The following is a 27,807-nucleotide window of genomic DNA, read 5'->3' as shown; positions in this document are numbered from 1 at the left end:
TTTCCCCTGAGATGTTCCTTCCCGTGGCAACTCTCCATTAGGGAAATGTATCCCAAGGGCAGTCAGTTGGCTTCTGCTGAAAGAAGCAGTTGCTATAAGCCATCTACCTCTGAACATCAGATATTTACCTAGTAAACATACTGAGTTCTGGGGATGGTTATCTTTGAAAAATCAAAAACTTGATAATCAGCAGAACTGGAGACTAGAAAGAGGAGAAAGGACCCACTCACTGGTGAAATTAGTGTTGGTCAGGATGTGAGTTGGCTAAAATATTTTAGAGATCTTGGGTGTTACTTTTTATTACTGTGACAATTACCTGAGAAAATAATGTAGAGAAGAAAAGATTCATTCTGGATCGTGGTTTCACTCCATGGACACCTTGCTCCACTGCTTGGGGCCTGAGCGAGCGGAACATGATGGCAGAAGCTCACAGTAGAGAAAAGCTTATCAGGTCATGACATCCAGGAAGGACAGATGATAACAGAGAGATGGATGATAGATAGATAGACAAATAGATGATAGATGATAGATAGATAGATAGATAGATAGATAGATAGATAGAAAAAAAGAAAAAGCAGGACCAAGAAGTGCTCTTCTAGGGCAAGTCCCAGTGATCGACCTCCTCCAACGAGGTCTGACCTGCTACAGTTTCCGTTACCTCCCAGGATTCCATTCAGTTACCAATGAATTAATCCATTGATGAAGTCAGTACCTTTGTGATCTAATCACTTCCTGCAAAGCTCCACCTCTAAATATTCCTGCATTGAGGTCCCAAACTTCAACCAATGAGGTTTTCTTTTTGGGGGGGGCACATTATACCCACACCATAGGATTATGGTTGAGGGAGCCCTCAAAGACTCATATTCATCTCACATTGAAAAAAATGGCATTAATTTCATTTCTAAGAGTCACCAAAAGTTCCAGCATTGCTCAAAAGCCCAAGTCCAACGATACCTCTCAAACCAAAAACAAATTCATAGCTATTATCCCCCATAAAAATCAAAAAGTTACAGGCTTCCAACATAGAATGGTACAGAATGAACACTCCCATTCCAAAAGGGAGGAATGGTAGCATAAGGGGAAGGGATGATACCAAAGCAAGGTCAAAACCCAGCAGGGCAGCATTAAACCCCTAGGCTCCAGGTTCAGCATCTGCAGCACACTGTGGGGAGGTGTGAATTGGAAAGGACTTCAGCAGCTGCAGACCTTGCCTGCTGCAGACCACAGAGGCTCCCCCTTGGACTGGCCCTGCTCACTGCCTGCAGCTTTCCTAGCCAGATGTCCACGATCCTGGCCTGTCAAATTTCTTGAGGACTATTTTAGTCAGCTTTGTGTTGCTGTGACTGAAATATCTGACAAAAACAACTTAGAGGAGGAACAATTTCTTTTCCCTCATTCCTCAGAGGTTTAGTGCCTGGTGGCTGACTCCATTGCTCTGGGCCAAGGTGAGGCAGGACATCATGGCAAAGGGGTGTGGTGGAAGAGTGCTGCTCCATTCATGGCAGCCAGCAAGCAGAGAGAGCAGGGAGAAGGGGTACAGGGAAGAGTAGCCCTTCCAAGGCACGCCCCATGACCTACCTAGTCACCATGCCCCACCTGTCTTCAGTACCCACTCAGTTCATTTAAACTAGACTAGACTGACTAGGTTACAGCTCTCACACTCCCATCATTTCACCTCTGAACATTCCTGCATGGATAGAGGAGCCTTTGAGGGACACCTTATATCAAACCATAGCATTTTACCCCAGTCCCCAAGCTTGTATCCATCTCACAATGCAAAATGCATTTAGTCTACCTCCAAGAGCCCCAGAGTCCTGTCAGTTGCAGTGTCCTAAAGTCCAAGTCCAATGTCTCCTCTGAGACTGAAGGCAAACTGTTGGATTTGAGCCCCGTAAAAATCAAAAGCAAGTTACGTACATCCAATATCCAGAGGCACAGAGTAAGCATTCTCATTCCAAAGGGGAGGAATAGAGACACGGAAAGAAGGAATGGGACCAGAACAAGACTGAAGCCCAGCTGGGCTAACAGCCCCTCAGATGTGTGGTGGGATATGTTCTCTAAATGGATTGGGCAACCCTTTGGCCTGCCTGGTGGCAGCCTCCGTGGGCTTTCTTTTAGCCTGGCATACCAAACTTCTTGGGGTTTGCTTAGTCGGCTTGGCTTTGCTGTGATCAACATATCTGACACAAACAACTTAGAGGAGCAACAGCTAATTTTGGCTATTTCATGGTGTCTCCAAGGCATCATTTCTCAGCAGAAGCATCATTTCTCGGAAAACAGTCCATGTGGCTGCTAATCCCTGGCGTTTCCATTCCAGCTTTGGTTTCACTTTCACAATGTCATGCATCAACCTCTCAGAAGCAGCTTGCTGTACTTTGCCTGGTTCCAAAGGTTCTTTTGAAATCTCTATGGAAACCTCCATGACCCGTTAACATGAGCATCTTGAATTTCCGCAGAAGTAGCACCACAGGAATGATGCCAAGATTCTGCAGTGGGTGAACTCCTTGGAGTTCTGCAATAGCTTCTGAGTGCTTTAGTGACTGAGTCCAGTTAAACAAATTCCTAGGCACCCCCATGCAAGCAGGGTACCCCATGATTTCCTTCAATGGAATTTCCCTTTGTGAGAAACACACTCACCTGCCCAAGCCCAAAGAATGGACTAAGAGAACCCAGAACAGCAAAAAGCTAGGCCTTCCTTTAATGACAGTCTTTCAAGATAGGGTGGCTGTGCTCAGGGACTCACAGATTGGGACAACCAGTTGAAAGGGTAAAATTTCTAAGCTGGAAAGTTTGAATTAAAATGTAAAAGATTAGGTATCATTAAATTCCTCTGCTACACCCAGATTCCTGAGATAGTTAAGACAATGCCCTACTGGCCATTTAGCCTAGGGCCCTGTGCAGTTTGTCACAGGGCCCGAACCAATCAGTTTGAATGTGTACCCCACTTAGGAGTGACCAATCGCCCCCGCCCAACCTGTTCCCGCCAATGAATGTGCTAATCACGTCTCAGAGTTGTTGTTCAATTTCCCCGCACCTCATGGTGATTTGTTCTGATGTATGCAAAGCCCACCGCCCTCTCCAGAAAGTGTACTTAAGCTCTGCTTGACCTCTGCTCTGGGCTCCAGGCTGCTCTCCCTTCTTGAGTGAGCACGGGGCCCCAGCGCGCTGAAATGGATCCCCGATAAATCCCCTTTTGCCAATTGCATGGAGCCAGTCTCTTGTGTGGTCTCTTCCTCCGACGCTCCGCAGGACCCTTACACAGTGTTTTATCCACTAGAGCACAAGATGCCTCCCCCAGTTCCTCATTGGCTGAGTGCCCTGGGGCGCACAATCTTCCTGAACATCACTTTGGTTTTGTGGTCTCCTACTGGGTTATTTAAAGAAATGCACCTTTAGTTGCCCCCACTGCCCTTTGTTCCCTTGTGGAGGGAAACTCCCCAGGACTGAGTGCCTTGGCATGTGCACAGTTTACCTCTGTTGGGAGCCCCTGTAAAACTCAAAGGCAGGTTACACCCATCAGATACTCAGAGGCACAGAGTAAACCCTGTCATTCCAAAGGGGGAGGAACAGGGCACAGAAAAAAGGAACAAGACCAAAAAACACTGGACCCCTGACTGTTGATCGGGTTGGGTTCCTTCCTTCCCACCTCCTGGTTGTCAAGGAGCTATGAATCTTACACTCTGGTGTTAACTGTCACTTTCCACTCTGCTGTCCCTCCAGCTGCCTTTCTCCATTCCAAGTCACTTTACACTTAAAGCTAAATACTGTATTCTGAAAAGGGACCACTGGGTTCTTATTTCACCACACCCTGGAGCCTGCAGTGAATGATCTTGCAAATTCCTGAGATGCCTGTAGGTATCTTTCCTATTGTCTCTGTGTGGAATATGTAGCATTTTTTAGTGCCTATAATCTCTTTGACAACAACTTTCTTGGCCCCAGTTTCTTTTTCTCATTCCACCATCTTTTTGACCCCCATGCCCCCTCCCTTCGCCTCCTACCCCTTTACCTTATCAAGAGTTTATCTAATCCTCCCGTGCTCCCCCTCCCAACTCCACTATAAATCAGCCTCCTTATATCAGAGAAAACATTTCAGCATTTGGTTTTTTGGGATTGGCTAACTTCACTTAGCATTATATTCTCCAACTCCATCCATTTACCTGCAAATGCCATAATTTTATTCTCTTTTATTGCTGAGTAATATTCCATTGTGTATATATACCACAGTTTTTTTATCCATTCATATACTGAAGGGCATCTAGGTTGGTTCCACAGTTTAGCTATTGTGAATTGTGCTGCTGTAAATATTGATGTGGCTGTGTCCCTGTAGTATGCTGTTTTCAAATCCTTTGGGTATAGACTGAGGAGTAGAATACCTGGGTCAAATGGTGATTCCATTCCAAGTTTTCTAAGGAATCTCCATACTGCTTTCTATATTGGTTGTACCAATTTGCAGTCCCACCAGCAGTGTATAAGTGTGTCTTTTCCCCCACATCCTTGCCAATACTTATTGTTGTCTGTAGTCTTGATAAGTGCCATCGTGATGGCATGAGGTGAAATCTTAGTTTTGATTTGCATTTCTCTAGTGATTAGAGATGTTTTTCATATATTTGTTGATTGATTGTATATCTTCTTCTGAGAAGTATCTGTTCAGCTCCTTAGCCCATTTATTGATTGAATTGTTTGGGTTTTTGGTGTTAAGTTTTTTGAGTCATTTATATATTTTGGAGATTAGTGCTGTATCTGATGTGCATGTGGCAAAAATTTTCTCCCAAAATGTAGGTTCTCTCTTCACCTCATTGTTTCTTTTGCTGAAAAGAAGATTTTTAGTTTGAATCCATACCATTTATTGATTCTTGATTTTATTTCTTGCACTTTAAGAGTCTTGTTAGGGAAGTCGGGGCCAAATCCAACATGATCAAATGAAGCGAAGGCCATGTGACTTCTGGAGTCACATGATTTAATTAGAGCTTATCAGCAGAGGCCTCATCACCATGAGGCTGGTATTTTCCACACACTCCCAACTGCCACTGATGTGCACCAGCACCCTCATTCTCAAACTGGGACAGCAGCTCCTCATCTAGCCCTAAGTGCTCTCAGCCACCTCGATTTCTTCCAGATTCTGAGCCAACTGGGCTTGAGAACTCCTGAGGTCAAATCACAAATTCTCTCCTAACCTCTGATTGTTTCCACACAGGTGGATCCCCTACCTGGGACAAGTACCCTTGGTGCAGAGTGGTGATTGGAGGATGGATCCTTAGGATCCCGACTGGCCCTGACCACAGGAGATCCTTTGCTTCTGAGCCCAGCTAGGAAGGCAGCTCCTTAGAAGTCCTCTGGGTTGTCACGGACATTCTGAGCTGAACCCAGATCCAGAGAAGTGTCCTGATTCCGCAAGGAATATTTCCCACTACTTGATTGTAGACTCATGGATCATTGAAAAGGAAGCAAGAACTATTAACTGAAGACTCAATGAGTTCTTTCAACTTCACAACCTTGAAAAAAACACCAAAATCTGACATTCAATTTCTTCCTCCTTATTTAGGGGTAATAGAGACTGATTCACCAGGTTTGCGGAGATGACATAAGAAAGATACCTTAGAACAATTCCTGGCCCATAATAGATGCTCAATGAGTTTGTTCAATGCATTTTATTTCTGTCTCGATTTAGTTTATTCTCCAAGTGGGTAGAGGACTAGGAGTCCTGGGTAATTCCAACATCTTCTAATGAGTCCAACATGCCTGACAGAAGGACACCTTCCACCAATCTCCAGTGCTCTCTACTGGTCAGCTCTTTTTTATAAAGGATGTTCACTTGTAACAAAGAGTCTTGCCTTCACCACCTAGGACCATTATGTGAACACACAGTCAATTTATATGCCCAAATTTGGGTGAATCAAGTTGGCCCTGGTTGGATTCCAGTAAGTTATTGTTTGCTCTATCTAGCTCCTTGCTATTTTCCTGCATGCTTCAAGTGTGTTTTCAGAAATGGCAAGGCCCCTGCGGTCTTCCAGGCTCATCCGACAGGCTGCTATGTTGGTGCCTTTACCACCAGCAAACTTCCCTGGAGAGCACCCAACCCAGATAGGATCATTCACCAGAGGGGTCACTCTGGCCACTACCATTCTGACTCTGGGAGAGAGGTGATATCTATTCATTGCTCATAATCCCAAAGATGTGGAAAGCTGGTTCCTGGATTCCCATAAATAGCACAACTAAATCTAAGTTAATAAAGAGAATTTAATGGAAGCTCTGAGCTACCAGGAAGGAAAAAAAAAAAATAAGGACATACTTAGTTTATTTTTGCTATCATTTAATGGAAGTGTGCTCTGAATCCCAGGCCCAGATCAGTTAGTCTGTTGTGAATCTTGAAGGATGAACCTTGCATTCCCCCTGCTCTGCCCACATATCCAAGGGCACAGCTCACCTTTCACAATGCCAGTGCTTTCTACTGGGTCTGCTTCACCAGAATCAGGGCACCTTGTCTCTTGGCCACATGGAGAGGAAGACCTCCCCTCTTTCAGGACCACCCATGTCCCAGAACCTTACCTGGGCCAAGGCTCATTTTTACCCAGGGCACCTACAATGTGAGTACCTTTTCTTCATTGGAACACTGGGTCCTGTCCTCAAAAACATTCTCTTCATTCTAGGATTAGGTCAAAGCTCTTAGGACTCCAAGTACCTCTTCTATTTGTAGCACTTATCATGTTTGAGACTTAATTTGGATTGGTTTTTGTGATTTGCATCTATTCCTCCTACAAGAATTGTTGTTCCCTGGAGTCAACTACCCAAACTCCTATTTCTCATTGTTACAACCCAGAATCTACTGTCTGATATATGAAGTTAATCTCATTAAAAGCATCTGGAAATGTGGGTCAAATCTATGACTGAGCTTAATAGAAAAAGTTAGAAGGAATCTACCAAGTTCCAGGAATGAAGACAAAACTTAAAATCAAAGTAATGTTTATGAGCTGGACCCTGTGTATCAGAAAGGGATGCAGGTGAGGGAATATTGGTCTTGATATTAGTCCTGATACTCTGAAAATTTGGAATTAAGCTTTGAATGTCTCTGTGAGGAAAGAAAAACAGCTGTAGATACATAGAATTATGGAATGAGAAATGAGATCTCTAAATAAAGCTGAGTTCTTCCTCCAAAGAAATCCTTTAGTGAAAGAAGATAAAAAAAACCCTCACAGAGCTCTGGGACGAAAATGTACAAGTCTTTTATGATAAATTGCAAAACCAAGCCTTTTCTATGTGCAAGATAAATGTCTATGTTTTCAGTACTCACTAGAGGAATCCCTGAATTAGATTGGTAAAGCCCTCCATCATCCTGCAGATGTAAGTACAGGGCATACTGGACTCCCAGAGAAAAACCTATGATGAAAATTACCATGAAGAATGTAGAAACTATAACAAGGTAAAACTGTGACTAATGGAACACAAGAGACCAAGTCAATGGGAGAACTGATTCCTCACTGATTTGAGATAAAAGAGCATTCTGGCATATGTGCATTGATAGCTCTGTGTGTTGGTATCTTTCGAGCACAGTACAGCAGTAGAACTGCTGGACCATGGTTGAGGGAATGTAAAGTGACCTCTAATGTACAGAGACAAATGGTTTTCCAAAGTATTTAAATTGATTTACACCCCTGCAAGGAATTACCAGGGGTTCTGGATTAGTTGTTTTTTTCTTTTAATCGATTTTTAAATTTTAACAATACAGTTATCCAGAGTAATTGGGTTCATCCAGACAAACTCATACATGCATAGAATTCAATTTCAGTTCATGATCCCCCTTTCCCCTCCCTTTTCCCTCCTGGCCTCCCACACCTCCTACATTCTCCTTTCTCTCCTCTGCTAGATTTATTTTGTTTCTATAATTTTTTTTTGTATTTGATTCCTTCATTTACTTATGCATAAAGGTGGAATTCCCTGTGGTGCATTTATATGTGCACATGATTTTTGAAGAACGCATTGAGCATTGCCTCGCCTTTGCCATCCCTCCACTCCCCCACTTAATCTCCTTCTTTTACACTAATGTCTTTCCCCATATCTCTATGAAGGCCTATCCTTCCCTCCTCATTTCCTCCATTTTATTTTATTTTATTTATTTGATTTTCAAAGATCCAGCCACACTTGGGTTCCTGGGATCAAGTCCATGGGGTCATGTGGGAGTGTTCCTTTTGAAAAGAGCTCAGTTTGATCCTCTGATGTTTTTTGAGGATTTTTACCTCTGTGTTCATGAGAGATGTTGATCTCTGGGTTTATTTATTAATGCTCAGCTGTCAGATTGGCATGTCATTCTAAATGGAGGAGATGAAGGTTCCCTTCTCTCTTTCCTGAAACAGCTTCATGGAATGGAACTTTTCCCTCCTCCCTTTGCCAGGCCAGCCTTCTAAACCTGGACCTTTCTTTTTCAGTGATTATAAAGTAAAAATGCACCCCAGTCAATATTTGTAGAGCTATTCAGAGTATCTATTTCATCTAGATGCATTTTGGTTGTTGGTGATTTTTAAGAAATTAGTTCATTTAATCCAAGTTGCTCAATTTTAATTGTGATATTATTTTTTCTCATTTAATATCTGCCAGACCTTGTCTGAAAGCCCCTCCTTCACTCTTAACATGGGCATTCTGTGTCATTTTCCTTTATGCCTCTGTAGCTCTCACTAGAGGTTTAACTTTTGGTCTTTTAGAAGAACCAGCTTTTGGAGCTATGATTTTCTCCTTTTCTGTTGCTCATTGTACAGATTGCTGCTCTTATCTTCATTTTCCTTCCTTCTGACCCGTTTTGCACTTATTTACTCTTTTCTAACTTCTTCAGATGGAAACTCAGTATCCTGACTCTCAGTTTTCTTCTCTGCTAAAATATGCATTTAGTTCTATAAAGTTCCTTCTCCGTCCTGCATTAGCTGTAACTCGCAAATGTTGATCTTCTGCATTGTGATTTGGGGTCATTTAAAATATGTTTTAGTGTCCATGGACACTTCCTATTTGATACTTGGGTTATTTAGAAGCATGTTGTCCAACTGCAAGTAGTGGAGGTTATTCTTGTATTCTTCTGTTATTGAGTTCTGGTTTAATCCTCGTTTTGTGAGAAAGTATATATTGGATGATTTCCAGGTTTTTAATTTGTAAGGGTTTGTTTGTTTTTTTTTTTTTTTTCATCATCTAGAACAAGAGCACATTGGAAATGTGCCTGGGCACTCACAAGGAGTGTGTGTTCTGCTGTTGTGGGTGAAGTGATCAGTGGATGTCAGTTAGGTCGATTACTCGGGGGTGGTGTTCAGTTCTGGGTCCTTGATGGTCTCCTCCCATGAACTCTGTCAGTTATGTGAGAGGAAAGTCAAGTCTCCAATTGCAACTGTTTATCTGTCTTTTACATTTTCCAGATTTTTTTTTCCTCCACAGTTTTGAGGCTGTGGGTGCCCACATACTTGGAATCGGTGTATCTTACACACAAGGATTTAACATACCATATCAGAGACAGGCATCCCTAGGGAGACCTACTCACGAGGTTGGCTGTTGGCTGAGTCTGGGAACTGGGCAGGTAAACCTTGCCCTCAGTGATCACAATGACTCACCATGTCTAAACCCTCTGTATGAACAATGTGGTCTACACTGCATGCTGCCTGCCTTCTGGGAGTCTATGGCTTCAGGACATGCCAGGCAGAGAGGAAGTAGGAGACGCTCCCTGGACTGAGACCCTGGACGTCTACACTGGGGATCTTCTCAGGTAGACCACCCTCCACACATGTTGTCCCAATTCATTAGTAAGGACTTGAGTGATCCCCTGTGAGTCCACTGGAGGGGGTCTTGGAAGCTCGCACCTGGCTTCCTCAGGACGTCTCCCCAGGTGCCTTTTCCTCTGTCCGTCTTGCTCTGGGTCCTTTGCTTTAATAAATCTTAGCTGTGAGTGTGACTCTATGATGAGATCTTCTTCCTTGAACCAGTGAATATCGAGTGGCCTCAGGATGCCCTTCTCCAGTAGCTGAGGCCCTGACACATACTCCATGAAAGATCTCATGTTCCCCAACAGGAGGTCAGGCAGGAGACACACCGTTGTCCTCAGAGATGTGGACATCTGATTCAGGTGCTGTCCCTCCCGTGATCCAATCCACACCACAACAGGAGGAAGAGGGGTGAACCTCTCCTTGTGGAGGTGCAGGGATTGGGACTCAGGGAAGGGGAGGGATATGCTCAGGTCACTTGTGTGCAGAGGCTGAGCTGGACCCTCCCCCTGCCCATAGCCCTCATGAGTCACCCCAGGGCCCCCGCTCTGCTCCTTGTTCCTCACCTCTGTCCTCACTCTCAGCACTCCACCCAGGGCACCTCAGCATCATAAAACAATTCTTTTTCTATTCCTCTTTCCTCTTCAGGCCTGATCTCATGGATGAGATCTCCCTCCCCAACCCTAATTCTAGGCTCCCCAATACCAAAAGAGGGGTCATCCTAAGTCCTCCCGCTGTCCCACATTTCTTCTCTCAGCCCCACGGCCCAACTGTTGCCACCTCCAATGGCAAAGTCTGGTCACTGCAGACCCCAGGAGTCTCTCCCGATCCCTTTCCTCCTCCACCTCCTGTCTACTAACTTAATCAGGGCAGTTCCCTTCTTGCTTCCACGACCCCCATAGCCTCCTGCCATCTTCCCCACCTCCTGCCCCTGCTGCCCCATACCCAGTCCCCCAGACCACATGCCCTTCCTCACCAACACTTCCTCCCTCCCTCCCCTCCCTGGGCTCTGCCCCCAGGTCCACCCAGGGCCTCGACCTCAAACTCACCTCGTGCTCCCTCTGGCCTCTGCTCTTCTGCACCCCTGGATCTCCCTGGTCCAACCCCCTCTTCATGCCCACTCCCCCTCTTCCCATTCCCACCAGGCTGCCCTCACTGCCCTTCTGGCTCAACTGCCCCTCTCTGGGACCCAGGTTACAGAGCCCATCATACAAGGAACAGGATGGGCCACAATTCCCTGTGCCTGTCTGAGCTCCCTCCAGCCTCCAGGAGGAAAACTCTCTCCCTGCATCTCCAAGATCCACCCCAGGGCTTGATTTGGACTGTAGCAGAGCCAGGCCTCCTGTCCATCTTCTCCTGCACCCCATTCTGAGGCAGCCTGTCCATCAGCCACAGCAAGGCTGAGACAGCAGGAGGAAGTTTCTTTTCCATCTTCAGCTGCCTATGGTCATGGCCAGGGCACTGTGAACAGAAAGGAGCTGAGCTCTGAGGCTGAGCCTCTGTCTATATGAAGACAAAGGGCAGGGAGTTTTCCCTGGGGTCAGGGCAATACAACTCCCACAACTTCCCTTTTCCAAATTATAAAACATGCCCTCCAGGAACTGTTCCATTTCTAATGATTATAGCAACCTGGCTTCTTCCTTTTTTAATTACCATGAAACAGCTGAACTCAACCCTGCTTAGAACTTCTCTAACACAGAAAATCAAGGTCAGGCACTTCATGGATCACAAGGTGAGGCAGGAGTCATTCTGAATGAGGAGGAAAAGCTTGTGGAAGGAAGAAGAGGGACAGAGGTGTTCTCTGGGGCTTGGAGAGACCCAAACTCTCCTCACAGAGAGGCAGGCAAGGAAGAAGCTCACCAGCCAGAAGCCCAGAATGCAGGCTGAGTGTGGACGGAGTGTGAGCCCAGCCCCCAAGGCCCAGATACACGCCTTCTACAGCAGGGACCTGTCTCCCTTCACACGCCACTCTCAGTGCCTCCCCTCCTCAGCTCACAACCCCTACTAAAGCCCCATGGACACAGAAAGGAGCTGTGCACTTGAAAAGAACTCATTGTCTCCCACAGAAAATCCACTCTCATATAGTAGTAGAATTTTTAAATAAGCTTTCAAAATCCAAGCTAGCACAGCTGCACACAGTGATGCACAGTTGCAATTCCAGTGACTCCGGAGGCTGAGGTAGAAAGATCTCAAGTTTGAAGCCAGCCTTGGCAACTTAGCAGGACCCTGTCTCAAAATAATAAAAACTACAAAGTGCTGGTTCTGCAGCTCATTGATGTAGTATCCTGTGTTCCTGGCAGGCTGGGCCTGTGTTCTGATTCTGCCCCGTTCTCTGCCCAGGGGGAGCACACTGGTCCTTTGGCCTGCTCAGCAGCTGCAGGCACCAGCTGGGGACAGGCAGCCTTTCAGTTGGACCCACCTCGGTTGTTGACTGTTCTCATGTGGCTCCAGAGCCCAGGTTTCTAACCCTGAGCACATTGGATTAGCTGAAGAGCTATAAGTCCCAGCACAAGGACTGTGGCCTGTTTCCATTGCCATCCTACAAGCTCCAGGTAGTCCTGGTTCCCAACTCACCTGCCATCCCTTCAGCCAGCAGGGCCCACCAAGTCCTCCTGCTCAGGAGATGGGGCTGTAATATTGTAAAAAGGGGCTGGCACCCAGGGGCAAACTGAGATCACCTGTTTCAAGGTCAGCGATGCAATGATGTCCAGTGTTGCCAATGTCTCGGCTTGGCACTGAATCACAAGCCACTCACAGCTTTGTAGATTCAAACAGCAATTCTTTATTCCCGAACTCACACCGGCCTCCACACACGTTCAGGGGAAATCTCCAAATCTACCACACAATTCACGTCCCAAAACTTTCTCAATTCCAGGAGAACTCAGCGGCAACTCAGGCAGAAGGCACGCCCTATTCCCAGCAGCAATATTCTTCAACCTCCAACTTCCCTAAAACCCATATTGTCTTAAACCAGGAACGCCCTAAACTTGTCTTAAACCAGGAAGCCCTAAACTTGTCTTAAACCGGGAACGCCTTAAGCCCAAGGGGCGGGATATTTCCTCAAACCTGCGGGATACACCTTAAATCTAGATCCACCCTCGTCCTTGAGCAGGGTCACCTTACGTGCAATGTCAACAGCGAAATTTCAAGGCAAGTCCATTTAACATTGGGGTACGCTGGCAAGGAAAAATCAATGCGTCATTCCTACTTGGCAACGGCCCTCAGCACAGTGTGGCCCAACAGTGTCTAAGTGAGGGAATTAGCAAAATCCATCCCCACTCTCCTCCACCAAATGAGGATGGGGAAGGCCTTGAGGAGGGTCACACCGTAACCCTGAGAACATTGTCACGGAGATGTCCACAGGAACAGCGTGGGCTGTGGGAGTAGTGGGTCTGAAGTGACACTGTGGATCCTGAACACGGAGTCTCCCGGTTTTGGTTCCAGTCCCCCTGTGTGCTCACCCACAGCCCTGTCTTCCTAGAGCCTGAAGAGGGCGTCGGGCTGGTCCTTGCTTCCTCCACACCCCACAGTGAGGGTGCTGAGCTGCCTCCAGTCCCTCCCTGCCCTTGCTGTGTGGACTGCCCAGGATGAAACATTGATAAGTGGGTGTCAGAGAGAAAGGCTTGTTAGGGGCTTGGGTGGGTCGCACACTGGTGTCTAAAGCAGCAGCTCTTCACACCAGGGAGTAGGGTTTGGGTTTCCTGTTGGGCTACACTGAATGCGCTTGGGACCTGGGGGAGAGGAAGGGAGGGTTTCTTCCCATCCTTCTGGCCACGCAGGCTCCTGGGTTCCCAGGGTGTGGAAATGTCTTTGGTGGCTTGTTCCAGGTGGTGTGGTTGTTTGGAAGTTGGTGGAAATATTTGCCTGTTCTGGAGATGTTCCCTCCTCCTTGTGGGGTGTGTCTGTGTCCTCAGAGCCCCTCATTCCTGGAAACCCCTCCCTAAGGCTCTGTCCCTCCCTCCTGCCTTCCCCACACCCAACAAGATATGGGTGGTTATTATTTTTTTCCAGTATCAGCATATTTGCTTGTTTCACTTTCTTCTCTCTCTGAAACTTGGGGACATTGGAATGTTCCCTGAGCCATCAAATCCTCCTGAATGCACATTGGGCTTTGATCTCTCTCCCTTCCAACTGATTTCCATATGTAATCATCTCCTGGAAGTGTGCCCTGCACTTGGTGGAAGATTAAAAATTTTATGTGAACTTTGACCTTTGTTTTTACCTTACTTAAGGCTTGGGTAGGTGGAGTTACAGGAAGACGAAGTCTGGACATCCAGCCAGCAACACACAGCACTTCTGGACAGAAGGATGTCTTTGGTGAGTCCCCAGTAAGGGTTTTGAACCTTTGATTTTCAAAGCAACAGTGACAGTCTATTATCAGAAATATGTGTGCTGTCCTTGTGGGCTCCAGCTCAGGTGTAGAGGGGACAGGAAGGGAGAGGGGAGGTGGGCTGCAGGTCTGGGGCTCTCCCACAGCAGGAAAGGAACCATGGTTTGGGTCCAGGTCCCCAGAGGCTTCCCTGCCTCTGCTGTTGTGTGGGGTTTGGTCTCCTGAGTACTGGCTGCCTCCTGGCACCTCGTTGAAGGCTTTACTTTACCCAAACCAGGCTACAGGAAACACCTTATTGGGACGGGATTGTGACTCAGTGGTAGAGAGCACATGTGAGGCACTGGGTTCAATACCCTGCATCACATAAAAATAAGCAAATAAAATAAAGGTATTGTGTCCATCTACAACTAAAGACTTTTTTAGAAAAGAAGAAAAAGGGCAATGATCTTCCAGTTAAGATCAGAGGAATTCTCGAATGATGGAGGAGCATTTAGTTTCCAAAGCATTTAGTTCTGTTCTTTTAATTTAATTACATTTTCTAATTTATTCAACAATAATATGTGAATATATTTGCCTTGTTTAAGAAATAAAAAGCAGAAAGTCCAAGGGACATCAATAGAGGAAAGGGATGGGGTGGGAAGAAGGAAGTGAGGGAGAGGTGTTAGGGAGTGATACTGGGCATATTATATTGCTATATTGGTGCAGGTGTGTATAGGCAACAGGACACTCATCATTATGTACAAGTATAATGCACTCGTAAAGGGATGTTGAAAGAGAATTTTTAAAAAAGAAGAAACCAAAATCCAAGTGGAAGTCCTGAGCATGAAGAATCAGCCCTTTTCCCAGACCCCCTGTGTTGTCTCTTCCCCCTGAAGCAGTTTGGGGTACACTCTGCCACATGGTTCTACTCACCTCTATATAGCTCTCTTGTAAGTGCTGACTTGTAGCCTTGTGTTTTATGGTGGATTCTAACTGGGTTCCCTGAGTACAGTTCACCTAGATACACTTGAATCTTTCTCATTACTTAAACGTGTTTCCTAGAACCGATCTGCTGTATTTCAGTACATGTGTGCTGATTTTTTTCCAGTACGAGGGATTGAAACCAGGACCTTGAGCAAGTGAACCAAGTGCTCTCTATGAACGAGCTACTTCCCAGCTCTTTTTAATCTTCACTGTGAGGCCAGGTCTCCTAGTGGCCCAGGCTGGCTTCAAACATGTGATCCTCCTGCCACAGGCTCCCAGTCACTGGGACTACAGCCAGGCCTGAGCACTGCCAGCAGGTATTACCTTTCTGATGCTAAAATCAGCCCCCCTTGGGTCAAGATGACTCCTGATCCTTGCTGCCAAGGACTTGAACTCCCAGGAGATCTCCCACCTCCTCCAGGCAGCTGCACCCTCACTTCTCTCTGCAGCAGCTCAGCTCCCTGGCAGGGTGCACTGGGCCAGATGCCAGGCTCAGCTGAGTTGGGGGAGGGCAACTGGTTGCCTCAGTGTACATTTTTTTCCCATTTTTTAATTGGGGCACTATAGTTATACATACAGATGGGATCGCTCCTCAGTGTACTCCAGAAGTACAACTCACTCATGGGAACTTCAAAGAGAACCCGTCCCCCTCTGACTCCTAACCACATCCTGTCTTCTTTGCCTTGATTTTGGCCTGGAGCACAGACTCCAGCTGCCCCAGTTTGTCTGGGACTATCTGGGATTGTTCAGGCATAAATGTTGGGAACCCTGAGACTCAGTTTCCCTCTGAATCTTCTGCTCTCTAGGAAAGTCACCTAACCATCCTGAGACCCAGTCTTCTCGCCTGTGGAGGGGGGTGATGGTACTTCTTACTCGAAGGATGATGGACAGTGGGGTCAACTGTTCTGCAGTATTTAACACGTTGGGCTCTGTACGTGGGCACCCTGTACCTCATAAGCATCACTGAAGCCCATGCACGTGGCTGGTGGTGACCTTTAACGATGAGTTTTGGACCTTCTTGGGAATCATATCGACATTTGCTGATACAAACTTTCTCTGTGCATAAAATGTGCTCTCTGTAGCTGGTGCACATCACTGCCCCACACTTCTGTGCTGCAGATCTACTGCCATGGTCCCTCAAAGACACACTTTCCATCTCCTCCTTGTCCCTGAGCACCTTTCCAGGCTAGCAAGCACATGGTAAATGGAGAGGAGAGGTTTCCCTTCTATATAAGGAGAGGTCTCTCCTCTCTGACTACTACAGGTGATGAGCACAGGGATTCTGTAGGATTGGGTTGGGTCTTCTTGCAGGTCAGGTTTTGGAACATTCCATACAAAGGCCCCCTTTATCTGTGTCTGATTTTTCTGTTGCAGGACAGAACAAGTCCAAAACCTGGAGACCTCATTGAAATTTTTTACCTTGGCTATGAGCACTGGGCCATCTATGTGGGAAATGGCTATGTGGTCCATATGGCTCCAACATGTAAGCATGGTTTCTCTATTAAACACAAGGGCTGAGATCAAGGGTAAGAACGCAAGCACAGTTATGTGCTGGTCCTCACACTGCCTGGCACAGCAGGCTCTCAGTCAGCACTTACTGAATGAATCAGCTCTTTGCTCTGGCTGTATCTCTGCTAGTCCTCATTATCAGTGAGTTCAGGGAGAATTGTTGACCTGTTTCCATTTTAGAGCAGGTTCAGTCCCAGTTGATCCCGCTGTAGTTGAAGAGCATCCCTCCAAAGGTCCAGTCCCCTGTGTCTGTGGAGTTCTACAAGGTCAAACAACAGTAGAAGGAGTTGATCCTTCCAAGAGTTTATACCTGGCTGCAGAGAGCAATGGACAGGTGTGGGCCTCCAGCCTCCCCAGGGCCAGCATGGAATCCTGCTCCTCTGCCTCCTGACTGTGGAGCGTGTGGCTTCACCTCAGTCAGTTGAGCTCTATCTCAGAAGAGCAGGGATAGGGATTCCTGTCTCCCAGGCCATGAGGGAGAGAAATGAAGGAGGGCAGGGAGAGCCTGGTGCAGGGCCTGGCCAGGTGTGGGGCCTCCTCTCTCTCTGTCCCAGCATCATGGCCTTAAGGGACACGCGGAGATGCTGGAAACCCCACTCACCTGCACACAGAGGAACACTGTCCAGTCCTTCAAGTCACTAGTAGAGTGGTGTGGACATGCACCTGTGTGCACATAGGAAGTCAGTCAAGTGGGAGACATTGAGACCTTCTGTGGCACCTACAGCAGCTCACAAACTCAGAGACTTTGAACAGAAAATGACAAAGAGCTCAGCTCACAGCAGTGCTCACACTCAGTTGTTGAAGCGTCATTGAGGGAGTGCATTTGTCCCTGAGCCTGGCCACTAGGAACCTGTCCCCCTTAGGCTGTGCTGCTGCGGGAGCTCCCTGGTTGGGGTCCAGCACCTGGGACAGCAGCAAGGTCCTGCTCACAGCAGGAGAGGGAGGTCTGTCTGGGCTAGAGCTAGCTCTGGGGAAATCAGGACAGTGTCCAGTTAGGGCTGCATGAGGTGGGCCCTTTGTTCTTGTTGGTTTGTTTGGTTGGTTGAAGCCCTGGGGGTTGAACCCAGGGTGCTCTAACTCTGAGCTACACCCCCAGCCCTTTTAAAATTTCTGTTTGAGCACACCCAAGATTACTCATGGTCACCAAATGTTTGTCCTTCAGGGGACCTCATAGATGGTAAACCAGGACTCAGCAGATCCTTCACAGGGTTACGTGAATATAGTTTTGGTGGCTTAGTGCTCATAGAGGTCATCTGAAAAGTGTGTGTCTTCCAACAAACTTCACCTCTTTTGAGAATACACCCCATATAAGAATGTTGTTATCACAACTAGGTGGAGAAGAACGCTAAGTGCTTGGGGAACACTCCACAGCCAGGTCTCCAGGAGCCCACAGTTAATCAGTTGATGTGAGGGGCATGTCCCATGAAGTACCTGCATTCATCATTTAGAGCTTTAAGGTTCCAGGTTACCACCCCATGTTCACAGTCATCCTGAGCCTCGCCTGTGTGGAGGGCTACTTATCATTGGCATATTTCTACACTAAAAGTTTTGGCTCCTTCCTGTGGAGCAGTTAGGCTATTGCCAACCCTTTTGTTATGGAGTTTTGAAGCTAAACTGCTTATGTCAGGCTGCCTTCCCTGAAGAGAATTTAATGTATTGTTCGAACTTTTTTCAGGCCTTGTAGAATCATTGGTCATGGATTTTTCTAATTCAGAGATTTCCACTTAAATAAAGGGCATGCTGACGAAAAAATAATATCCAGATTCTCTTCATGATCAGCTTTGGAATTTCTTGAAAAATTCAATTATGTAGGAATGCTTTATGCATAATTATCTCAAGGTTAAAATTTGATTGACATTTCAAAAGTCATATATTGTTATTGGGGGTGAGAGATATCCCAGGTTGCAGCATCCAGCTCCCTTAGGTTGGAAACCTTTGTATATTTTATTACCACAAATAATGAATAATCCAACATGAAAGAGACAGAGAGGGAGTATGTGTGTTTCCAGGTAGATCATTACCCACCACCAGGTGTATTAGGAATATCATGATTATTCTGGGCATCTTGGCATTGGCAAAATGTCAGGCGATCAATAGTGCTTAAAACGGGGGAAATCATAATACATTTTTATACATGTGATAAAAATTTTCACAAATTCTATCCCCAAATAAATATGATCAACTCCTTCTCCAATATGCTGTGAATATTGGTCTGTACCGTGTGCACACCTGCCCTCTGCCTCATGTAATGGTACTACAGAAACACTCCATGTACTCACAGAGATTCCACTGATTTCAACTATGGTTTCAGTGAGTTTCTTAATACATATTTGAAGGTATCGTTTTCACTTTCTCATTTTAGTTCTGATTCCTTCAACACTGGACTCCAGGACCTCCCATGTGAATCATATGAAAGGAATTAATGATAGAGCAATCCAGGACATGCCTGAGTCAGGGAGGAGGGGGCACAGCAATGAAAGCATTGCAGCTGTCCTGAGCCACGCCAGGGTGGGGGGGCTGCTTAGAGCACTGCTCCAGCTGGGAAGGAGTGTGGGCTACAGACACTGACAAGGAGAGGAGGCCACTTTCCGAAAACCACTTCTCTCCCAATGTGCAGTGAGGCTGTCTGGACTGGGGCCAGCTCTGAGCCACTGTGGCCCTGCCCAGGCCTGAGTCCACTGTTTCCACAGGTGAAGCGGCAGGAGGTGGTGTGAGTGGCTTCAGTTCCGTCGTGGGTAACAGAGCCATAGTGAAGAAGGAGCTGCTGTCCGTGGTGGCCGGAAAACACAAGTACCGGGTCAATAACAAGCGCGATAAAAAGTATAACCCACTGCCACCCAACAAAATTGTCCAGCAGGCAGAGAAAATGGTGGGGAAGGAAGTCCCCTATTCAGTGACAACTAACAACTGTGAGCATTTTGTGACCGCGCTGCGCTATGACATTCCCCACAGTGACCAGGTGTGTCCTCAGCCTGTGTCCCCGTCCCTGGGACCAGACCATTCCCCAGCTCACAGGGGCTGGGCACCTGCTGAGGGCTGGCAGTGCAACCTGAGTTGGAGATTGCCCAGCAGCGGGGGTCAGGGAAGCTGGCAGAGTGAGCAGTGGGGTCCAGGAGCAGGAGACCTGCTCATGTTGGGCCCATTTTTTCTGCTCAAGGACAACAAGAAACACATGAGCTTTTGTGGGCAAGCTGGTCCCTCTCCTTACTCTGCCAGGGTCGCTCTATAGCCCGAGAGCGGCCATAGACTCTTTGTAATGAATAGGCGAGGCTGCGTTCCAATAGAGCTTGATTTCTTTTCATTTATTTACTTTTGTAAAAATAGGTGACAGCCTAGATTTGACCTATGGGACATTGGGTATCAAGGCTTAGTTTAAAAGACCTTGAAGTGCTGGGTCTGTAGCTCAGTGGCAGAGCACTTGCCTGGTGTGCACCATACACACACACACACAAGAAAAAACTAAGGAATATTACATCATCCTTATTATTATTTTATTTAAAGACTGCCTTTCTTTAAGTTAAATTGGGGCCACACTAAGTTGCTGAGGCTGAACTTGAACTTGTAATCCTCCTGCCTCAGTCTCCCTAAGCACTGGGATAACAGGCAGGTGCCACCATGCCTCACAGGAGGCCTCTCTGTTGCGGGGTTTGTTTTCTTGCATCTTCCCTTCTTGGTGTCCAGGGAGGTTGACCTTGGCCTGTGCAACACAGATTCAGGACAGGGGAGGGTTGGGCTCTGGTGAAGAGGGGAGGTAGGCGGGGAAAATCCATGCCTTCTGAAGTGAGGGCTCCAGGCTGGAGCCCAGGCTTAAAACTGAGACCTGCCCTTCAGCTCATGCACTGGGGTGCAGGGAGACCTGCTTTGTTGCTGTGACCTTGCTGAGTGGGTACCCTTCCTGTCAGCTGGGAGGGTAGACACATGTCTGGACCCAGGGGAGGTGTGCTGGTGGGGTGGGGTGGGGAAGTGCCTTGTCCTGCATCTAAACCTACTTCCAAAGTTGTACAGAAGCCACACGGATCAGTCCCCACACCCGGGGCCTTAGGGGTGCTTTCCTCTCTGCTGTGCTCCTGAGGGTTCAACTCAAGAAAGGCTGGTGCGCTTGGTGGTGGCTGTGCCATTTAGTTTCTCCCTGGGGTCCCTCTTTGGGAACATTTTCTCAAAGGTATCTCAGTGACTCGCCTGTCTTCTCCCTCTCACTCCTTCGTTCCCTTCTGACTTGTCTCCATAGGAAGCTCCTCCTCTGCCCGTCTCCAGCTCTTTCTCCTTCCCTCTCTGTACACAGTGTGCTGTGGGCACTGCAGAACTCTGGGCCCCTAGTGACTCTGCCCACACTCTGCACTGATAGACCACTGGCAACATGAAGCTCTGGCCCAAGGAACATCCCCTTCAAATACCTGCTTGAGAAAGATCTGACTGAAAAAAGAGTGTGCTATTTTTTTCCCCCAAACAACAGCAGATAACTCTTGCAAGGCCTCCATGTCTTAGTGCATTTACTAAAACAGGCTTTAAATAGGAATACTTCCTCTGGCTCTATGAGATGCAGAGTGAGAGGTAGAAAGATCACGTAGGCCCAGATAGAGGCCTTAAAACTCAGAAGGGTTTTTCTGCAAAGACTGAGAGGGATTCCTTTGGAATTATTCATCAGAAAAGCCAGGGCCTCCTGCTGTCTCCATTGGACAGTACAATTCCAACCTCATTGGTGCCAGGGAGCACTTCAGCCGGCCTCATTGCATTTACTGGATCACCCTTCATCACTTTGTACCTCCCTGACTCTAGAGACCCCCACTTGCCCCCTTCACCCTTCTCCCCATCTCCGTTTGAAACACCCATCACCTTCCTGCCCATAGTGTTTCCTCTGGGATGTGGTGAAGAGGACAGGGACCATGGGTCTTTCCTGAGCTGCAGGTTCCTTGCCCAAGTATCTCTGCTCAGACTTCTGATGTGGAGAGTGACCCACTCCCCCCTCTTCTCTTTTATTGCAGGTGACTAATGGAATCATCACGTTTGTTCTTACGTTTTTATATGGTGTTCCAGGACTCCTTATCAGCAAAGTGACCAGAATACTGCAGAACAGTTAATAAATCCAAGGCGTTATGTTGGCGGCACCAGTTAACTCTGGGGGATTTGAGCAAGCTGGTTTACAGATTTCACTCTCTTTTGTAATCATGAGCACTTGGGTTAATAAAGCTGAATCAAAGCACAGGAAGCCTTTATCTGAGGGAAATGCTGCCAGCACAAATTCTATTAAAGACGAGATTGCACAATATCATGGTCTCAATGTTTGTGTCCCCTCCCACCCAAAATGCACATGTTGATTCGCTAACCACCAATGTGTGCTCTTCAGAGATGGTAGTGTAAAGCGGTCACTAGGTTTAGACAAGGTGGTGAGAATCGGACCCCCAATGTGGGTTAGTGTCCTTAGAAGAAGAGGAAGAGCGACCAAAGCTCTCTTTCCCTCCCTCTGCCATGTGCAGCCTTACTGAAAAGTGGGCCAACTGCCTGCCAAGAAGAACCTCTCTGGACACCATGTCTGCCTCACCTTGATCTTGGATTTCCCAGCCACTGTGATTTCAATTTAGTTTGTCCCTTAGAAATCCATGTTGTAACACAATTCCCCTTAAGAGGTATTAATTTTAAGGATTAATCCATGTATGTGGTTAGATAATTACTAGATGAGTGGGTTGGTGGTCTAGTGGGTATCTCAGGATGGGTTTCCTATAAAATACACCTTGGCTCTGTGTCTTCGGTGCTCCTTGTCTCTTTCTGTGTGATTCCTGCAATGCCTCAGGACTCTGCCAGCAAGAAATCCATCTCCAGGTGTGGCCTGATGACCTTGGTCCACACCATGAGCCAAAACTTCTTTCCTTTATCACTTACCCAGTCTGTGGTGTTTCCTTATTAGCAACAGAGAACAGACTAAGACACCAGCCTCCAGAGCTCAACTGTGCACAGTAGGAGTCTGTGGTTTAAGCCACACCAACTGCAGCCTGCTGTCACAGCCTGTGCTGGCACACACAGGCTCTTGGTCCTTCAAGCTTTTCTGCTTCCTTCCTCTTGGAGGTAATTTTTATTGAAGTGGTGTGAGGACACACACAGGACAGCAAGGAGACTGACCTGAATGACGGGCAAGAAGGGAAACCACCGGGTCAGCCAGGGCTGGTGTCTCATGGGCTTGAGTTGTGTGGAAGAGTCTTGACCTTGAGTGTGACCCTGTCACTAGTGCCCACCTGCCTTCCTCTGGCCACTCTTGATGCAAACAGTGATTGGAGTCACTCCTTCCCTCTGCTCTCCATGTCTTGTTTCTGCCTGTCTCTTCCACCTCCTCAGAGCTCCTGCTTCCTCCCCACATCTGCTGGCACTGCCTCTCGTCTCTGATCCCACATTCCCCTCTGCTCTGCTTTCTGCCTCAGCTCAACACCACTGTTCTCTGCTACCTGCTCCCACACTAGTTCCTGGGAGTATCTGTTTGGCCCAGTGCAACACACAGCTTGGCCTACCCATTGGCTGCCCTTTCATCACAAGGCCCACTGGGCCAATCAGCTCTGCCCAATGGGGTCCATCACATAATTCCCACATGGCCATGAAGCAGTTTCACTTGCAGAGGATTGCAGGTCAGGCCAGGTCTGTGACTGAAGGTCCTGGTTCAGGTGCAGTGGAGAATGATATGTGGGGGCAATCCTGGCTCCAACTTTGGCCCCTCAAGAACTGCAGAGAGCTTGGATCTTGCACCAGAGGAGATCCATTGTCTGGAGTTAGCAACTGGAGCTCACATTACTCATAAGATCTGATTCCCCACTATAACTGTTATTTGTAAAATTAAAAAATGTGTAAATCAAACCTCTTACTAATTTTTTCATGGATAAATTGCCCATTTTCTTAGCAGGTATCAGGATTGGGCAGCAAGTAGCAGAAGTGCTATGTCCTTTCCAGCCCATTCTCCCAGGGCCAGACCCCTCTGTCTGTGCCTCTGGTGTGGGGGAAAGGAGGCAGCTCCTGTGACTACTGTGTTTGCAGAACCAGTTCTGTCGTTTTTTTCTTCTTTTTTTTTTTTTTTTTGCAGTTCTGGGGGTTGAACCCAGAGCCTTTCACATGCTAAGCAAGCACTCTGCTACTGAGTGAAGACACAATCCTCTCTCCTTCTGGGTGCTGTATCCATACCTTACAAGAAAGCTTCACTCAGTGCGAGATGCTGTCTTCAAAATCAGCATTGAGCCACTGGAAATCCAATCAGAGGCTGGCCACACCAGGTGCATTGAGGTGCCAGTCCCAAAGGCACAGGCTCCAAAGGCCTGCCTCATGTTGTGTCACCTCAGAGCTGGGCAGAGTCTCTACAATATTCTAGCCAATTCACATCTTATAACTAGTAGTAATTTCACCTGGGAGAGGGAGGTGATTTCCAATCTCCAACAGTGCTGTGTATCCAGTCCTTAATTTTTCCAAGGAAAGTCCAACTCCAACATTCAATTTACTAACTAGAAAAACATCTGGTGAACAGATGTTGTTATAGTCTGGATAAGAAATGCTCCCACCCCAAAGCTCCTGTGTCAATGCAGGGAAGATTAGATGATTAGATTGTGAAAGCTGTCACTTCTTCCCGCCATACCATGTGAGTGGATGGACTGTGTTGTAGCCCTAAGCAGGAGGGGTGAGGCTGGAGAGGGTGGGTCACTGGAGTCATGTGCTGCAAGGCTTCTTCTTCCCTGTGGCCTGTCCTTCCTCTCTCTCTCTCCTCCTGGCTGCCATGAATGGAGCAGAGCTCTTCCCCATGCCCTCTGCCATCGCGTTCTCCTCTTCAAGGTTCCAGAGCAGAAGACTCAGCCCACCCGGGCTAAACCTCTGAACCATGAGCCACAGCAAACTTTCCCTCCTCTGAGTTGTTCTGACCAAGTATTTTGATCACAGTGACACAACGCTGACTAAGACAGGAATTATTACCAAGAAGAGAGGTTGTGGCTGTAACCAGCATGACCATGTGGTCAGCAGCCTTCAGAGCTGGTCCACAGGAGTTTGGGACAGTTTATAGATACAGGCTGGAAAAGCTTCAGAGTGTGGTAGAATGACTCTGGCGGGAGCTCAGAAGACCCTCAGGAGGGACAGACAGATACATTTACAGACTCCGGAAAGTTCCTAGATTTAGATGCTCCTTTAACCCTGGGGGAGGGGTAGAGAGAAAGGAAAGGGACTGAGAACTGTCATGGTGGAGAGCAAGGGTCAGGAGAACAGAGGACCTGGGGAGGGGGCAGTGAGGTCCATCTCCACTGGAGGCTCCATAGCTGCTTCTAACATGAGATTTCTGTGGCTGCTTCAAGGAGTCACTGTTGCTTGGTGGCTGCTCCTCAAAGAAAGTCTGCAGTTAATGGCATCAGTTTTTTCTGTGATCATGAGAAGTTCCACCTGCAAAATAAGCTCCTTCACCCTCCCACGACCTGGAGGCCCAATTCACTGTCCTGGTCCCAGGGAATGAGGGCCTGGCCTCTTCTTCTCTCCCCTCCCTTCTGTTCACCACACACTTCTCCATCCTGGGGTCTCCATTTCCTGAATTACGGCCACTTCTCAGTGCTGGACCTGTCTGGGCTCTTCCTGACAATGGGCCTATGGCATCCTCTGGAGTCAGCTCCTGGGTCAGGACGTTTGTTCCTGATATGGGGTGGGCACAGAGCTTTGTGCCTGCATTCCTGGGGTCAGAGATTTGAGTCAGCCTGGGTCCTGTCTTCCAGTCTGGGTCTCACCTGAGCTTCTCACCTGAAGAGGGAGGACCAAGGCAGAAGCTGAGGGAGACAGAGGAGGCCTCAGCCACAGGCAAGTGCACCTTGAGTCCCCTGTGCACTGCTCACAGGTGCAGTCTGGTAACTTCTACCTCAGCCCACCTCTAACCTGACCTCCAGTTCTTATCCACCTCTCTACCTGGATATTTAATGGGGCACCTCAAACATCCCATAAGCTGTGTGAGTTCTTTTGTCTTTCCTTTCTCATTTCCCCTCCCTCATGGCTAAAGGATGACCTAAACCTAGAACTTTCCAGAATCCATGAACATGTCCGTCTATCCCTTCAGAAACTCTTTGTGTTTGGGGATGTCTGAATCAGAAAGGAGGAAGGTCACATTGACTGAGCTCCTCTTGGGTGGTTAGGGCAAGTGCAAGCTCTGTGACCTTGAGAAAAGGGCACGACCCTCAGAGCTCACTTCCTTCACCTGTAATCAGAGGTAATGAGGCACCTCAGGTGGCGCATCCTACTCAGAAACGAGGTCATTCTGGGCTGAGAAGCTTTGGGGAAGACGAGAGAGACACACACCCCTGAAGGAGGAGGTGGTCAGAGTGAAGGCGGGGGTCAGACTTGTGGGGCTTCCCTTAGCATTCCCTTGCAGCCCTCCCCTCCAGGAAACTGTTCACACCAATACATGGCTCCCTTTATGGACTCCCTCATGTTTTTCTCCCTGGGCAGCTCCTGCCAGCCTCCTTGAGACTTTTTCAGCAGGTAGAATGCCCAGTCCCTTTGCACGTCCCTCCTGCCCGAAAGGGCAAGAAGCTTATTTCCCCTGAGATATCCCTTCCCGTGGCAACTCTCCATTAGGGAAATGTATCCCAAGGGCAGTCAGTTGGCTTTGTGATGAAAGAAGCAGTTGATATAAGCCATTTTTACCTCTGATCATCAAATATTTACCTAGTGAACATACTGAGTCCTGGGGATCGGTTTTCATTGAAAAATTAAAAACTTGATAATCAGCTCAACTGGAGACTAGAAAGAGGAGAAAGGACCCACTCACTGGTGCTATTAGTGTTGGTCAGGATGTGAGTTGGCTAAAATATTTTAAAGATTTAGGTGTTACTTTTTATTACTGTGACAATTACGTAAGGAAATAATGTAGAGAAGAAAAGATTGATTTTGGCTCGTGGTTTCACTCCATGGACACCTTGCTCCACTGCTTGGGGCCTGAGCGAGCGGAACATGATGGCAGAAGCTCACAGTAGAGAAAAGCTTATCAGGTCATGACATCCAGGAAGGACAGATGATAACAGAGAGAGAGAGAGAGAGAGAGAGAGAGAGAGAGAGAGAGAGAGAAAGAGAGAGAGAGAGAGAGAGAAAGCAGGGCCAAGAAGTGCTCTTCTAGGGCAAACCCCACTGATCTACCTCCTTCAACGAGGTCTGACCTGCTACAGTTTCTGTTACCTCCCAGGAGTCCATTCAGTTACCAGTGGATTAATCCATTGATGAAGTCAGTACCTTTGCGATCTAATCACTTCCTGCAAAGCTCCACCTCTAAATATTGCTGCATTGAGGTCCAAAACTTCAACCAATGAGGTTTTCTTTTTGGGGAGGGGCACATTATAACCAAAGCATAGGGTTATGGTTGAGGGAGCCCTCAAAGGCCCATATTCACCTCACATTTAAAAAAAAAAAGGCATTAATTTCATTTCTAAGAGTCACCAAAAGTTCCAGCATTGCTCAAAAGCCCAAGTCCAACGATACCTCTCAAACCAAAAACAAATTCATACCTATTATTCCCCCATAAAAATCAAAAAGTTACAGGCTTCCAACATAGAATGGTACAGAATGAACACTCCCATTCCAAAAGGGAGGAATGGTAGCATAAGGGGAAGGGATGTTACCAAAGCAAGGTCAAAACCCAGCAGGGCAGCATTAAACCCTGAGGCTCCAGGTTCAGCATCTGCAGCACACTGTGGGGAGGTGTGAACTGGAAAGGGCTTCAGCAGCTGCAGACCTTGCCTGCTGCAGACCACAGAGGCTCCCCCTTGGACTGGCCCTGCTCACTGCCTGCAGCTTTCCTAGCCAGATGTTCACATTCCTGGTGTGTCAAATTTCTTGGGGACTGTTTTAGTCAGCTTTGTGTTGCTGTGACTGAAATATCTGACAAAAACAACTTAGAGGACGAACAATTTCTTTTCCCTCATACTTCAGAGGTTTAGTGCCTGGTGGCTGACTCCATTGCTCTGGGCCAAGGTGAGGCAGGACATCATGGCAAAGGGGTGTGGTGGAAGAGTGCTGCTCCATTCATGGCAGCCAGCAAGCAGAGAGACCAGGGAGAAGGGGTACAGGGAAGAGTAGCCCTTCCAAGGCACGCCCCATGACCTACCTACTCACCATGCCCACCTGTCTTCAGTTACCCCTCAGTTCATTTAAACTAGACTAGACTGACTAGGTTACAGCTATCACACTCCCATCATTTCACCTCTGAACATTCCTGCATGGATAGAGGAGCTTTTGAGGGACACCTTATATCAAACCATAGCATTTTACCCCAGTCCCCAAGGTTGCATC

General features: G+C 47.4%; 1 protein-coding gene across 2 annotated transcripts; it reads left to right on the top strand.

Moving 5' to 3' along the window:
* The first annotated feature begins 13,854 nt into the window (after positions 1–13,854).
* LOC113178485 (phospholipase A and acyltransferase 2-like) lies at positions 13,855–21,796 on the top strand. Of its 2 annotated transcripts, none has more exons than XM_077797683.1 (4): positions 13,855–14,045; positions 16,396–16,504; positions 19,221–19,489; positions 21,513–21,796. In XM_077797683.1, exons 1-4 carry the CDS (start codon positions 14,037–14,039, stop codon positions 21,606–21,608), a joined length of 483 nt encoding a protein of 160 aa, XP_077653809.1. In that variant the 5' UTR covers positions 13,855–14,036; the 3' UTR covers positions 21,609–21,796. The 2 variants fall into 2 exon arrangements, with proteins under 2 accessions (XP_077653809.1, XP_077653810.1); XM_077797684.1 differs by having other exon boundaries at positions 19,221–19,439; positions 21,513–21,565.
* The last annotated feature ends 6,011 nt before the right edge of the window (positions 21,797–27,807 follow it).

This window comes from Urocitellus parryii, chromosome 4, assembly GCF_045843805.1.
Source record: "Urocitellus parryii isolate mUroPar1 chromosome 4, mUroPar1.hap1, whole genome shotgun sequence".
NCBI classification, from domain to species: Eukaryota; Metazoa; Chordata; class Mammalia; order Rodentia; family Sciuridae; genus Urocitellus; species Urocitellus parryii.
Note: the sequence above shows the minus strand (reverse complement) of the source record. Positions and strands in the feature narration are given on the sequence as shown.

What these genes read in the sequence shown, in the direction of transcription:
- LOC113178485 (XM_077797683.1), top strand. An exon ending in GGTCCATATGGCTCCAACAT is followed by an intron (nt 16,505 to 19,220) that starts GTAAGCATGGTT and finishes CTGTTTCCACAG; the next exon opens with GTGAAGCGGCAGGAGGTGGT. An exon ending in ACATTCCCCACAGTGACCAG is followed by an intron (nt 19,490 to 21,512) that starts GTGTGTCCTCAG and finishes CTTTTATTGCAG; the next exon opens with GTGACTAATGGAATCATCAC.